The following is a 15543-nucleotide window of genomic DNA, read 5'->3' as shown; positions in this document are numbered from 1 at the left end:
GAGCTGTGCCACCCTGGATTTGCTCTTTTGTGCAGCAGAAGAATGGAGAGAGGAGTGTGGGCAACAAGGCTGCTCTGTTCCTGCTGCCACCCACCCCAGGAGCTGCACCAACCAACACTGACTTCATTGACACAACTGGGGAAAGGTGCTGGGTGGAGAGGAGCTGCCATTGCTGGCTTTGACTTGTTTTGCTTCATCTTTTCTTAATTTTTCTATTTTTTTTTTGTGGGAGATGACTCAGGCTCTAGGAAGAAACTCTGCCCCAAATGAAAAACCTTGGGGTGAGGTGTTTACAGGCTGGCATCTACATGTCCAAGCCCAGACTCACCTGCAGCTGCCTCTCCCAACACCTGAACAAGTGGCCTAACCCCAGCACCCATCCAGCCCCCAGAGTTTAGCAAAACTCTGATTTTCCAGAGGGGAGCAGCTGTGATGGGAGGGATGGAGAGCACTGCCTTCCCTCTTCCCAAAATAGCCACCATGGAATATCACAGGCCAGACAAACCTGAAGGGCTCCCAGCTGCAAGTCTGTGCCTTGAGAGCCTCAAAAAAAAGCCCCCAAAGTGATGCTTCAGCAGCCAAGCAGCTCAGAGTGGGTCTGAAACAGCCTTTCCGCAGGAAGGAGAGCTCCTTCCAAAGGCTCTCCTGGACCCACCACACTCTCTGTGCCTGGGCATGGAGAAAAGGACCTTGCAAAGCCCCCAGACCACAGGCTGGACCCTCCTGTCCCACCAGCCTTGCTTTGGGGTCCAGGGACCAAGGAGGAGCTCAGGGTGTGCCTTTGGGAAGGTGAGCACCAGGATGCCCAAGCAGCAGGAGATGGGAGCACCCTCACCAGGATCCCCAGCACTCCCTGATGTCAGGGCTCAGCTCAAATAAAATTATCCTTTCACGGGCTGGTTTGGCTTGGAAGGGGCCTTAAAGATCATCCAATTCCAGCCTTCCACTAGGAAATTCCTTGTGCTGTGTCCCCCCTGTTTAGAGCCACATTTAGAGTCACATTACCCTGTGCTTGCCATCACTGCCTGCCCCAGGGAGGGAGGGAAGCCCACCCTGACCCCACCAGCCCTGCAGCAGGCAGAGAGCTTGGGGAATGGCATCTCCAATGCCCTGAGCCTCAGGGGGCTGGTGCTGCCACTTGGCAAAGAGCCCTTGATGAAGTGACTCAGTGAACAGAAACCAAATCCTTCATTTCCAACAAAGCCGTTTCCAATCCGCACAGTGACGCTTTGTGCCAACGCCTCGGATGAACAGCACGAGCCATTAGGAGGATATCAGACTTAATCTTGCATGCAGCAGGACTCTTTAAATGGCACAGAACAGGGGGTTTAAACAGCTCTTTGCTAACTTTAATAACACAGTTTACAACTGAAAGGCAAGAGCAGAAGGGGGAGGAATTTAGATCAGCACAATGTAAACCCAGATCAAAAATGAAAGGTCTTGACTCCCACTGTTCTTATGTCAGATCGTGTTTGTCAAAACAGAAATTAGTGCTGAAACCTTGTTTGGAATAAAAATTAGGATGCAGTTTCTGTGAAACACGACGAACTTGTTAACTGCCAAGGCCCAAGGGGCTCTGGTTGTTTACCTTCATCTCCTGGGGTACAGGGGCGAAAACATGAGATCCCTTCCCTGCTTCTGCTGGGCTCAAGGCTTCAATTAAAACCAGTGCCCTGGTACAGCAGGAGTCTGAAAAATTACCATCTCCAAGTGCTGCTTTTCCTGTTCTTTTTGGTCCTTTTTCTCCATGACAGGGCTTGGAGAGCAGCCTGAACTCCTGACATTTATCCCAAATGTGTGTGAGAAGCCTGGGAGCTGCCTGGGACCGTGCCACCACACGGCTCCTGCCTGGTGGCAAACTGTCCAATTCTGGGAGAAATCCACACACAGACGTTTCAGACAGCTCAGGATTATCTTGGCAACCAAGTAAACTGTGAAAATCACTGGAAAAATCTGCCCTGCAGCCAAGATTTGCCTGTGCAGAGCGCTCCAGGCCAGGCGCAAGCAGAGGCTGGGAGCCTGAGCTGGGATCTGGGCTCAGGCCAGAGCTCCCTCAGCTCTGGCCTTCAGCTTCTCCTGCCAGCCTAAAAAGCAGGAGGAATTTTCCTCAAAGCATGAAAATAAAGAGGGTTTAAAACAAGAGAAATAAGAATGAATTTATCCACTACATCCAACCTGTTGTCTCTGCTCTTCCCAAGCACTTTGCAGCATCCATCCATCCATCCATCCATCCATCCATCCATCCATCCATCCATCCATCCATCCATCCATCCATCCCCCCTCAGGAACGGTGCAGGAACATTCCCCACCTGCGATTTCCCAACATTTCCTCCAGCACTCACCCCAGGGATGGGCACTGGAGACGAACTCCAGCTCCAGTGGAAAATCACTCTGCCCCCATTGCAAGGATCAGATGTCAGGGATCCCCAGGACAGGGCTGGAACCACTGCTCCAGCTGACAGAGATTAAACAGAAAATCCAAATGGAACTGGGAAATGGGTTTGCTTTGCAGGGAGAAAGAAAAGTGCTCAGTTAAATCCACAATCAGCTCATTACAGCCATTCAGCTGCCTGTGAGTGGTACCTACTGCAGATGAAGGCACAAACACCAGACCTGAGCTCCAGCCCTGCCAGTGCCTTATTTATTGAGTTTTTTGTCTGGGAACCTGATAGCTGTAACACAGAGTAACTACATTCCCTTTATTTAAGGGAAACTAAACAAATTACATCTGAGCAACAAGGTAGCAGAAGCCAGAGATAGAGGGGACAAAGAAGCAGTTCAGGAATTAGAAAAGATCTATTTCTTTTTGTATCAGCACATTCTCTTGCAGAGTTAGGGAAAAAAAGTCCATTAGCTTTTGAGCAACCTCATTTTTCTCTGCTTTCCAAATAAACCACTGCACCTACACTTCAGGGACCTCATCAAAAACCACTCCATGGCTGAGGTTATTTTCCCATCTTCCCCTCATTAATCTTCCTCACTCTCCTCTGCAGGTATTGGTCAAAGGGTCACACCTGAGTGCTCTCCGTGCCCTGATGGGCAGCAAAGGCCACCAGGAAGGGTCACAGGCAGCTCTGTCCCTGTCCTCATCCCTGTCCATCAGTGGGAGCTGCCATCCATGGGGCTCTTGGGGTCACATCCTGTGCTGTGCCCCACCTCACACCCCAACAAACCAGCCCCCATCAGCCCAAAATACAATTTCCCCCCAAACCAGCCCCCATCAGCCCAAAACACAATTTCAGTCCTTGTTCTGCCTCCTCCCCTTCCCCACCCTGGCAGATTCAGCATTCCCAGGATGCTGGCCCTGTTTTGAGTTACCAACTCTTCAGCTATCAATCCTGGCCCTGGAGATGAGGGTTCCCACACAGCTCCAGAGGAGCCAGGGATCCACTGGAATCCCATGCATTTATGAGCCACAGGACATCACTCACACCACGTCACCCTCTGAGCTTCACACCAAACCAGCCCCAGCTCCCATCCTGTTCATGCAGGGTGCTGAAGTCATATTTCCCCAGCTAAGGAAAGGTCAGAGGCCTGAAAAGATGCTCAGGAACAGCAAAATAATCCATCCTGCACCAGGCTGGGAGGCAGCAGAGCCCCCAGAGCTCCACTGCCAGCCCAGGCTGAGCCTCCCACCCAGAGCACAGGAACTTTGCAGGGTGGCGTGAGGGAAATCACCCAAACATGTGGCTCACACACAGCTCAGGCTGCTCTTTGCTGTCAGCAGCAGAGCTCTCCCAGCTCCTGGGGAGTGCTAACGAGTGCCAGCTCCACCTGCAGCACGCAGCAGCCTCGGCATACGGGCTGCACAGGTAAAGCTGGCAGCAGACTGGCAGCTTCAAGTGCTGCCTTTTAGGCTGCTATGATCAAATTTAATAGGGAGCGTGTTCCAGCTGGAGAAGAAATGGCTTTTTTGGATTACAAGCCACTCATGTTTTTCAAATATCAATTTGCCCTGGAGAATTAAGGCTATCATTCAGGCTGGAGCAGCAGTGGCAGCTCTGCCCTGATCCAGCGATGGGTGGGAGACACAAAAGAGAGCCTGGGCTCCTTTAGGAATGTGAGAGGCTGGGGGAACAGGTTAACAATGCCCTTATTAAGCACTGGGAAAAGGAGAAGAAAGGTGCTCAGCACTAAAATGAGTCGCTTGTCACGGCACCAGCCCCTCAGATAAGTTACTTCCTTCAGAGGGACGGCAGAGCAGACATGTGATAAGCACCTTTTGCCAACTGATTCTGAAATGTTTAATACTTGGCAGCACTCCCCAGTTTAATCCTCTTCCCCCCAGTTCCTCCAACCATCTTTCAACGTTTAGTGACGCTCCAACAAGCAGCTCTGCTTCATCCCTGCACGACTCCAGCACCTCCTGGAGCTTGGATCAAACCGCTCCTGCTGCAAAGAGCCAGGCAGGAGGGGAGGCTGGCAGCACAGTCCCTGCCGTGGCACACACGCTGCAAATCCACTCTCCATGCGCCTCCCGTGACACACAGAGCAGCTCTGTGTGAAGGAAGGAAGGAAGGAAGGAAGGAAGGAAGGAAGGAAGGAAGGAAGGAAGGAAGGAAGGAAGGAAGGAAGGAAGGAAGGAAGGAAGGAAGGAAGGAAGGAAGGAAGGAAGGAAGGAAGGAAGGAAGGAAGGAAGGAAGGAAGGAAGGAAGGAAGGAAGGAAGGAAGGAAGGAAGGAAGGAAGGAAGGAAGGAAGGAAGGAAGGAAGGAAGGAAGGAAGGAAGGAAGGAAGGAAGGAAGGAAGGAAGGAAGGAAGGAAGGAAGGAAGGAAGGAAGGAAGGAAGGAAGGAAGGAAGGAAGGAAGGAAGGAAGGAAGGAAGGAAGGAAGGAAGGAAGGAAGGAAGGAAGGAAGGAAGGAAGGAAGGAAGGAAGGAAGGAAGGAAGGAAGGAAGGAAGGAAGGAAGGAAGGAAGGAAGGAAGGAAGGAAGGAAGGAAGGAAGGAAGGAAGGAAGGAAGGAAGGAAGGAAGGAAGGAAGGACTCAGATGCTGGCCAGCAGAGTAATCACTCCTGACAGAGATGGGCCATTCGACAAGGCAGGAGCACTGCTGGGAGGAGCAGTTCAGGGAGGTTAAGCACAACACAACAGCTGGGGCAAGGCACTGCTGGTGCCTCCCCGTTCCGGGCGTTTGAAATTAATTTTGGAGTGGTTAAAGGTAATCTGATTATATTCAATTTATTGCTGCTCCACAGCCCTCCTGGAGGACCTGCAGCATTTAATGTGAGGGGTCCCAACAGGCCCATTAAAGCAAACACACTCGTCCTACCTGCAACCATTATCCTGCTCTGCCAGAGCCACAGGTAGCAGTTAATGAGCAGAGCTGCTAATTCACCTCACAACTCAAAGGGGAGATGCTTCATTACAACAATCAGGAGAAGGTGCCCTTCTGCCTCTCCAACACACCTCCCCAAAGTGGCAGATGTGTTATGACAGCACAGCCTGGAGCTCCTGACAGTGATTTTCCCTCAGATCTGGATGGGCTCTGCAGAACAGGCACCACGTTGGAGCTGGGGCTGTAAAACCACTCATCCCTGTCGTGGTTTTATCCACAGCCCACCCAGCCCAGCAAACGTCACCTCCCAGAAATTATCTGGCCCTTAGCACCAGCCCAGGTGGGAGAGAATTCAGAGATGAAGAAACCAAAGCACCCTTTGCCTCAAAACGAATAAACAGATTAATTGTGCTGTTCGTTATGGGGCCTGGCCATGCTCAGAACCCACGGGCTGAGCTTGGAACCCTCATAAACCACCCATGGAAGGATCTGAACACATTTCCTCTGTGCATGCAGAGGGCCAGGAGAATGCAAATGCTCCATTACCACCAGCACAAACACATTAAGGCACAGAACTCCATCACTTGGGACCATCTGTCCCCGCTCTTCCCTCATTGTTAAAGCCACACCAACAAGACCCCTGAGCTGAAAGCCTCCAAATGCTCTCCAGCATGCTGCTTGACAGGATTAGATATCAAAATAACCCCAGCAAACTGGGGAAACAGTCAGGGATGCAGCTCAGTGAGGCTGCACAGTGCGTCCTGCCCCGGGGAAGCACAACGAGCCGTGAAACAGAAGGAAGAAATGGTGAGGCAGCACTCAGGAAACCATTGCCGGGCTGCAGCCCAGGAAATGCAGCTCACACCAGCCACTTCCAGCTCAGACCAATGATTTCCAGCTCAAAGCAATGATTTCCAGCTCAAAGCAATGATTTCCAGCTCAAAGCAACCATTTCCAGCTCAAATAAAGGATTTCTGGCTCAGATGATGGATTTCCAGCTCAAAACAAGGATTTCCAGCTCAGACCAACCACTACCAGCTGAAATCAACCATTTCCAGCTGAAATCACCCATTTCCAGCTCAAACCAATGATTTCCAGCTCAAATCAAGGATTTCCAGCTCAGACCAGCCATTTCCAGCTGAAATCAACCATTTCCAGCTCAGACCAATGATTTCCAGCTCAAACCAACCATTTCCAGCTCAAACCAAGGATTTCCTGTTCAAATCGCCAATTTCCAGCTCCAATCACCAATTTCCAGCTCAGATCACCAATTTCTCACCCAGACCAAGGATTTCCAGCTCAAATCACCCATTTCCAGCTCACACCAGCGATTTCCAGCTCAAATCACCAATTTCCAGCTCACACCAACGATTTCCAGCTCAAATCACCAATTTCCAGCTCACACCAATGATTTCCAGCTCACACCAAGATGCTGGAATGCTGGAAAAAGGAGCAAAGCCCACCCCAGGAAGAGCAGTAATGCCTCACACAAGAAAGGGCACAGATTCCCCTTTCCAGCAGCATTTGGAGACTGCAGAGGGCAACCCCAGCAGGAGGAATGTGACCTGCAATTAGAGCTGGGCAGGCCTGAGGCTGCTGAGCCTCCGGAGGAAACTGGAGATGCTGCAAAGCAGGAGAGGGTAAAAGCACTCAGCAATCCCCAGGGGGAGGCCAAGGAGCCACGGCTGAGCTCTGCACAGAGAGGGGTCAGCCACCAGGACCAGCTCTAAGCACTGAGGCAGAACTGTCCCTGCCAGGACCTTCCAGCTTTTGGGAAGCACGAAAAGACCCCAGACTGCTGATTCTGAGTTTTGCTGCTCCCTGGGATGAGTGGGAGCTGCAGGTGTCCAAGAAGATGCCCTGGAGAGGCAGCAGAGTGATGGTGAGGGAAGGAAAAGCTCCATGAAATGTTCCCTGCTGGCTCCATCCCCTGCAAACCTTCCCCCAGAGCTCCCTTGGTGACAGAGAACATCACAGCTACAATTTGGGATGTACACACAAAAGTCAGGAAATTAAAAATGCTGGTTCCCACAGCAACCAGGAGGGAGCCTGCCAAGAGAGAAGGAATGTTCTAGCCTAGGCAAAAGGTGTCAATTTTAATGCCTGGAGGTGACTTCCACTTGCAGCTGCCTGAAGGAGAAGTCCATGAACGGTCTGCTCTCCTGCACGGGCAGACCTTGATGCTCAGGATTTGTTCTGGATTCCCTCTTTTCCTGGCAGACACAGCACAGACTGGAGCTTGGAAATGGAGATGAAGCAGAGCTGCAAACCCAGCCCTGGATGCTGGGATCCCCCACTTCAGAACTCGGGGTTTGTGTTTTCCCACCCCAGAGCAATCCTGGTTCAGAGGAAAGCACTGTGCAGAGAAACAGGAATAAATTTGGTGCTCTTAACCCTGTGTTTGTACCTGAGAGGTAAATTCTGGGTTTATTGAAATTAGTAGGAAGCAACCTCTGCCTTTAGAACTTTCTCTTGAAACGCTTTCATTTTCCTCCACTGAACTTTTCCTTCCCTTTTGGAGCTGCATATAAAGTGTGCTAGGGTGCAGAAGTGGTGTTGGGAATAAAACATCACAAGGAAGAGGAACAATTTTAGTCAGTCCAAAAAAAAAAAAAAAATCCTCACTGTGTTTCACACGGATGCCTCAAGCAAAGGCTGAGGGATTTCCTCGAACCTCCAAAAAAATCCTCTCCAGAGACAGACACAATCCTGGGAGGCTAAAAGGAAGCACTCTGTGAAAGCATAAAGGTCTTGGAGTGACAAATGCCTGCCACAGCATTCTGAGCACACAGAGCCAGCCCCGAGCAGGGACAAATCTGAGAGCTCACATCCTGAGGGAGGGAGTTAAACCCACTGATTGAGAGAGATAAGGGACTCCTCTCCCCCAAAAAGGCAGCAGAGATGGAAAAAAAATATCAGAAACAAGCACCTGGAGAAATTACAGAGGAAGAAATTCAGTAGCAGGACCCATTTGATATATGATCTCCTGGAGGTGAATGGAAAAATGTCAAAATCTAACACTAATCCAGATGAATATCCAATGAGATACATAATGAGGGTGGAAAGAAACCTCAGCAGCAGCACAAAATGATGTGATAAAGCAGTTAAGTTCTAAATGTGAAATCCAACACAGCAAAGCCAGTTTGGAACCTGCTTAATCTCTTCAGAAGTTTCAGCAGCAGAAACCAAGTGAATTAAAACCAAAGTAAGTGGGTTTTTGCTGTACAGTTTCCATCTCCTCTGAATAAACAAGGGAAAGCTAAAACACAGAGGGATAAAGGTAAGAAACCCTCAAGTCTCAAGATATTTCCAACATTAAAAGGCATAGCTAAAAGTGTATTTTTAAAATATTCTTAACCTGGATTTGATGTAGCTTCTGGTAGTGCAGGGAGGGCTGTGGCTGCAAACTCCTCCTGGAACAGAGCTGGAGCCAGAGAGGGTCAGGCTCTGCTCCCAGGGAACAGGGACTGGACAAGAAATGGCCTCAAGGTGTGTCAGGGGAGGTTCAGGTTGGACAGAGGGAAAATTTATTCCCTGAATGGGTTATCAAGCACTGCAACTCCTGGAGTCACAGCCCTGGAAGTGCTCAGGAACATCTGGATGTGGGTTAGTGGTGAGCACAGGGCTGGTGCTGGACCAGTGCTTGGATTTAAAGGTCCTTTCCAGCCTTAATTCTGTGATTCTGGCAAGAACCTCATCAAGAATCTGACTGCAAGCAGTGGCCCTGAGCACTGCCAAAATCCACCTTCAGCCCAAGCAGGGCATCAGGAGCCCCAGGTGGGGCATCTACCTCCCTAAGGAATCCCAGACTGGTTTGGGTGGGAAGTGCCCTCAAAGCCCATGGATCCCATCCCATCCCTCCATCCCATCCCATCCCATGGACCCCATCCCAAACCATCCCAACCCATCCCATAGATCCCATCTCACCCATGGATCCCAGCCCATCCCAAACCATGGATCCCATCCCATCCCTCCATCCCATCCCATGGACCCCATCCCAAACCAACCCATCCCATTCCATCCCACCCCATGGATCCCAGCCCATCCCAACCCATCCCAAACCATGGATCCCATCCCAAACCATGGATCCCATCCCATCCCATCCTATCCCATGGATCCCACCCCAACCCAGGCTCCCAGTGGTTCCCAGCTCCCTGGAGCGGGTGCTGGATGTTTGCTCAAACCAGCTGCAAGTGCCAAGCCTCCAACTCAGCTTTTGCTGTGGAGCTGCCACCAAAGGCTCCTAATCCAGAGCTGGATCTGTGAGCAGTCCAACTCCACCCACCCTCAGCTGGCTGCCTTTTAATCACACGCTCAATATCTCCCAAGATTAGACAATTATTTCCGCATAATTAGTGTCCAGAATGAGGCACAGGCAACATCCATAATGGGGTGCTTAAAGAAAATATTAAAAGCAAAGAAGGAAAAAATCTTAAAGACGAGCTCGCTGTGTTTTAAAATACACCCAGAGCCTGAAAAAAGGATTAAAAAATAGCTCCAGCCTGATTGTTCCTTGCATGCTGCGCCACGGGGCTGCTCACGTGTGGCTTCCTCCTCATCTCTGCCTGCTCCTGTCTCACAGCCCACAGAGGCCCCACAGAACCCTCCCCACTCCCAGCTCTGCTCAATTCTCTCCCTTTTCCTGCTGCTCTAATGGCTGTTTTTCTGCTCCTTGTTTTGTTTCCTCCTGCCCCGTTTTGCTGCGCCAAGCGCTCCTGACAAATCCCACGGCACGCTCCGCTCCTCCCAGGCCTCGTCAGGCTCCAGCCCCAGCCTGGGCTCAGTGGAAAGTTCAGGAAGCTGCTGAGGAAGCTGGGCTGATGGATGGGCTGGGGGAGATGAGCCGGAGCTCGCCCAGTTTGCTGCTAGGGCAGGTTGGGTGCCCAGAGTGCCCAGATCCCTCAGCCTCCGCACCCCTTCTCCTTCCTGACTTCACTCCCCTGCTAAAATGCAAATCTGAGATGAGCCCACTCTGTTCAAATGACATTTTCTCAACAGTCACTGCCCTGCCCAGCCCCAGAGCCAGGGTTTGATGCCAAGGTGGCCTCATTTGGAGGCCACTCTTGAGACGTTGGGGATTTTTTTCTGGTTAAACTTTTTAAATGAGTATTTCAAGCTGAGAAGTCAGCTGAGCCACTGTAATCAGATTAAACCCCTGTTTAGGGTCCAGCAGAGCCCTGAAGTTTGAGCCACCACTGCCAGCAGGACCCAAGGTGAGAGTGGAGTGGGAACAGATCTCCTGAAGGATTAATTAGCTTGGGAGTGATGTCAAAACAGGGAAAAAAACCCAAAACAGGGATTAATGTCAGCTCCAACACGCAGCCAGACTCCAGTGAGTTTGGGATTTGGAGCACATCCTGATTCCCTGCTTCCTGCTGCCAGGAAATAAGTTTGTTGCTGCAGATTTCACTGACATCAAAAGCCAAAGTCAACTCAAAATGCCCTCCTGAAAATTGTTCATCTGGGGAACATTACACATGAAAAAGATAAAAAAAGATGATGATGCCAGGGAGCAACAGAGTTCCAGCAACATCTTCATTACAAGGTATTTTTCTCTTTAAAGAGCCCATGGAGCCAAGCATCCAATGTCATGAGCAACAGGCATCAGGCATAATTCAGCATAGAAATTAAAAGAACCATTATTATTATTATTATTATTATTATTATTATTATTATTATTATTATTATTATTATTATTATTATTTTAATCACATAAAAGGACTCTCCAGGGTTTTGCAATTTTGTGATCACAGGGAAAGAGACCCAGAGACAGAAGAGAAAAGGTGCAGTAAGCGATTGCACAATTGGAGGTTCCCATTTCTCTTCTGGTAGCTGGGTTATTGCTGAATTAATATTTTCATTCAATTATCTCTGTTATATATTCCCAGACCAGCTCCTGTTGCTTCTGACTGAGCTGGGTGTGTTTGCTGCCTGCCAAATCCTGCAGAAGGAAGCAGCTCTCTGGGAAATGTTTGGCTCAGCTGGCCAGACTGGGGGCACCTGGAGATTTTGGGGTCCAGGACCTGAGCAGCTGCTGTTAAAAGGAGCTGCTGGCACAGGAGCCTGGGGGTGTTAAATCCACTGGGGATTCCTGGAACATTCAATGGGATTGCTGGAATCTCCATCCAGATCTGAGCCTGGCAGGGCAGAGACAAATTCTGGTGGGATCTGCCAGGCAGAACAAACCTGAAGGTTCTGGAGCTCAGCTGTGTCCTTTCCAGCGGCCTCTCTGGATGCATTCCTGTGGTCACTGCTTTTCTTCCCCTTTTTTCATCCTTTGAGCCAAACCAGCCCCATTTCCAGGCAGCTGAGGCCAGTGACCTCCTGTCCTCAAAGCAAACAGCCCAGCCAGAGTCTGAGCCCAGCACACAAACACAGCCATGGATTTTCCAGCAATTCCTCCAGCCTGGGCCCTGTCACCAGGCAATCCAACACAGGATGGCCCTGCTGCAGGCTGAGGTGCAAACACCTGCAGAAATTGAGCCCAGCTGCTGGCAGAGCTGTGCCACCCCTCCTGCTGGCCTGGCAGTGCCCTGGCTGTGACAGCTGGCACTTGGGCAGCCTCACTGTGCTGCAGAAATTCAGCATATGCTGAGAGCAGCAATGGCTGCAACGAGGCAATTCAGGATCTCAAGGCATGATATCGAGTGGGGAAAGAGGAAAAAAAGGGGAGAAACCTGGTTAAGGTTCGCTATTTTTAAACTAAAATTAATAAACCAACGTGCATTTAGGTGGTGAGGAACGCCTAACAGCACAGCAGGGTTCCATATTTACTTGCTGTCACTGATTTCAGAGCAAATTGGCTCAGGGTATAAGTCAAAGAAAGATTCTTCTGCTGCCAGCACTGCACACTTCAAGAGATATCTGAAAATCAGGCTTCTCACCTTATCATTGTTAAAAGACTGTGCAATCAAAATGTAACTGACAATTCAGCTGATGCACGAGCAGAACGAGATGCCAGCTCACTCTCCCGTAGCTGCAGAAGCTCTGTAAAGCTATCAGGATTTTAAAAACATTTTGTCAGAAAAATAAGTGGCTCTGACAGAGCTGGGGAGTGGGCAGAATAATAATCCAGAGCTCTGGAGCTCAGGGTGACAGGTGCATTTCAGGGGCTGTGCCCTCTCCAGCAGCCCCAGGGAGGAACCCCTGCAAACACCACGGAATTTAATCCCTACAGCACCCAAGGCAGCAGGGCTGAGGTGTTGAGAAGGGTTAAAACAATTGCATCAGCACTGGGAGCAGAATTGGTGCCTGCAGATCTCCAGCCTCACCCTCAGCCTCAAGCTCGGCTGTGCCATTTTGCTTAAATGTTCCTAAACCACCTTGTTTGGGGTCTGGTTTGAGCAGTGCCTGGCATTCTGCAGACAACCCTGAACCTAAAATGAATTAATAATAATTATAATAAAAATATAAATAATAAACATAACAATAAAATAAATTAATAATTAACCCCCCAAGCTGTGCAGCCCTTAGGAGCCACTGGAACCTCGTGACGTGGGGTTTGCTCCATCAGAAATCATCCCCCACCCTCTGTGGGGCACTGTGCCCACTCCCATGGCACCATTTCCAGGGAAATCATCCCACACCTAAAGCCCAAACCGTGTTTACCCCGCTGGAGGGCATGGGCTGGGCTGCTCAGCGTGGCACTTCTTACCACAAGCGTGGCTGATGAATAATTAATGCTGATGAAAGGAGCACAGCTTGTGGGTTTAAGGAAAGGGCTCTCGAGCTGCAGTGATTGTAAATGACAGCAATCACAGGAGTTCTGTGCAAATAAACCCTGGCCAGAAACGTGGGAGGATGAGAGAAACAGGAGCTGGAGAACACCAAGCACCAGCAGGAACATGAGACCAGATCACAGTGCAGGAGAGGGGGAATGCTGGAAAAACACCTGGGAAATGGCAAAGTTGGATTTCTGGAGAGATTGATGGGGCTGGGGATCCAAGTTTTCCTACCTGTGCAGGAAAATGGGGAGGGATGCTCTGTCCTGGCTGCCAGGAGGAGCAGGGCACTCTGCAGGAGCAGAATTCAGAGTTCATTTTTATTTCTACTTGGACTTAGAGGCAATATTTGATCCAGAGCAGCTCCCCCCGGGCTGAGGCTGCCAAGCTGGAGGCTCCAAGTGAGCAGCAGCACATCCACAACAGCAAATTCACCCTTCAGGAACTTGATTGCTTCCCATGCACGCAAACACACTCGAAAATAGCCCCAAAAAGGTTCCTCCCCTCCCACATGGAAGCAGCTGCACAGAAATCTCAGCTTAATATTGACATTTCCAGCCTGGAGAGCACCCAGTTTGCCTCCTCTCCAGCTGGAGCTTGGGATAAAAAGGCACTTGGTGTGACAGGAGGGGGAATGGGCAGCAGTGCAGGGCCACAGGGCCCTGTCCTGGCTCCTCAGAGGGACAGAGGGCTGCACCAAGGGACTGCCTGATGCTCTCTCCTTTAGAGGCACAGCCAGGAGGGGGAAAAGCCTATGAAAAGGCTGAAATGTACCATGGAGCTGCTTTTCTGCAATTGTCTGCAAATCCTCGTGCTCCAAAGCATTTTTTCTTGAGAGTGCTCACAGGCACACTGCAAACAAGCATAAGTACTGTCAATTGTTTTAGCATGATAAACGCATTTTAAAGCTTTCAATATTTTTGTCTGTTTACTGGCACACTCCTTGAGGAATTTTGACAAGCTTGCCAGAGTGGAAGAGCTGCAAAATGCTTCAGCTTGCTCTGAACTCCATGCAGAGTCTCCAGTAAGGAACCTGGCTGTTGCTGGAGGGGGCTGAAAGAGCAAAACAAGGCCAAACCCACCCAAACCAGAGCTCCTGGCACACAGGGGCTGGCCAGGGGCAGGGGCTGCTCACACCCAGCCTGTGACAATCCCAGACCTCCTTCCCTGAGCCTCCACAAGGGGTAATGGGGGTCCTTGCAGCCCAGCCAGCTGTGAGCCAGATGTGCCTCCCCACCCCACAGCAAAGAACCTGTCCCTAATGTCCCATCTGAGCCTGCCCTCTGTCCCTTTGAAGCCACTCCTGTCACTCCACACCCTCCTAAATGGTCTCTCCATCTTTCTTGTCCTCCCTCAGGTCCTGGAAGGCCACAATCAGTCACCCCAAACCCTCTCTGATGGTGTCACAGACACTTGATGCCATTTCCACCTTCACATTCCCCTTCCCCAACCTCAGCCCCCAAAGCTGAGCAGGATGAGCGCTGGGCTCTGCACAAAGCAGATACCCTCAGGCTGAAAGCTCCCCCCAGGTCCTGGAGCTGGTGTGGAGAAGGACCTGGGCACCTACAGAGTGCAGAACAGGATGGGAGTGGTCTCCAACCCTCAGTGCCACCCTCTGCAATCAGCTCACGGTGACCTGCCCATGGAGGAACTCCAGGAGAGAATCTCTGCACACACATCCCTGGACAGCAGCCCAGAGCCCTCTGCACAGCAGGAATTCCCCAGGGATGGGAAGGGAAAGGAAAGGAAGGGATCCCCATGGCACAGGCTCAGGGAGCAGAGCAGGGAAATGCTCCCTGTGCAGAGCCGCAAAAATACAATTTATATCCCCAAAAGCCAACAAATACCCCAAAGCCACAACAAGTATCCCACCAGAATGAGCAGGGGAATAGCACTCAAAGTGGCTCACATAAAAAAAGATAATCTGCTAAAGAGTAAAATTATACAAGCCAGTTAGCACAGAGTATAAAGAGCTTTTAATATTGATTCACTCAATATTTCATGGAATTCACATCTTGCTCAACAGTGAAGAAACGAGAGAGAGAAAATGCTCAATTTGGTCAGGTCCCGAAGCCTACAAGCCCAGACAAATAGCAGCATTGTCAGCTCTGGGCTGGCTTCATGTTTTAATAAAGACACTTTGATTTTAGCACTGCATTTGGTGCTGGCTGTGCACAGAGAGGAGCCCCAGGCTGGGACTGGGAGCTGCCTGCAGGGACGAGGTCCCAGCCCTGGCCAGGCACAGAACAGGGATTCAAAGCTTTGAGAGGGATGGGGTCAAAGCTGTGACAGGCACCTCCCTGCCCTGCACATGTGACTTCCAAAGCTCAGGAAAAGTGGAACTGCAGCAGCTGAGCCCCACTCACCGAACATGTTCCCGATGTGGCCGTTCTTGGTCAGCGGGCGCAGCTCGTTCTTCCCCAGGGCGTACTGCTTGTAGTTATCCCAGGCAAACTTCATCATCTGCGAGGGCAAAGGCAGTAAAAACGGTCAGCACAGTGAGGATTTCCACTCCTGAGCTCCGGGAACCCACGGCAGTTTCCCACTC

General features: G+C 50.6%; 1 protein-coding gene across 1 annotated transcript in view; it reads right to left on the bottom strand.

Annotated features, from left to right (window-relative positions):
* MAN1C1 (mannosidase alpha class 1C member 1) overlaps positions 1 to 15543 on the bottom strand; it is a 51676-nt gene that overhangs the window by 17970 nt on the left and 18163 nt on the right. The window contains exon 3 of the mRNA XM_058819874.1: positions 15362 to 15458. Coding sequence (XP_058675857.1) covers positions 15362 to 15458 — 97 coding nt within the window. The remainder of the gene's footprint in view (positions 1 to 15361; positions 15459 to 15543) is intronic.

This window comes from Ammospiza caudacuta, chromosome 25, assembly GCF_027887145.1.
Source record: "Ammospiza caudacuta isolate bAmmCau1 chromosome 25, bAmmCau1.pri, whole genome shotgun sequence".
Taxonomy (NCBI): domain Eukaryota; kingdom Metazoa; phylum Chordata; class Aves; order Passeriformes; family Passerellidae; genus Ammospiza; species Ammospiza caudacuta.
This window is presented reverse-complemented; position numbering and strand designations above follow the sequence as displayed.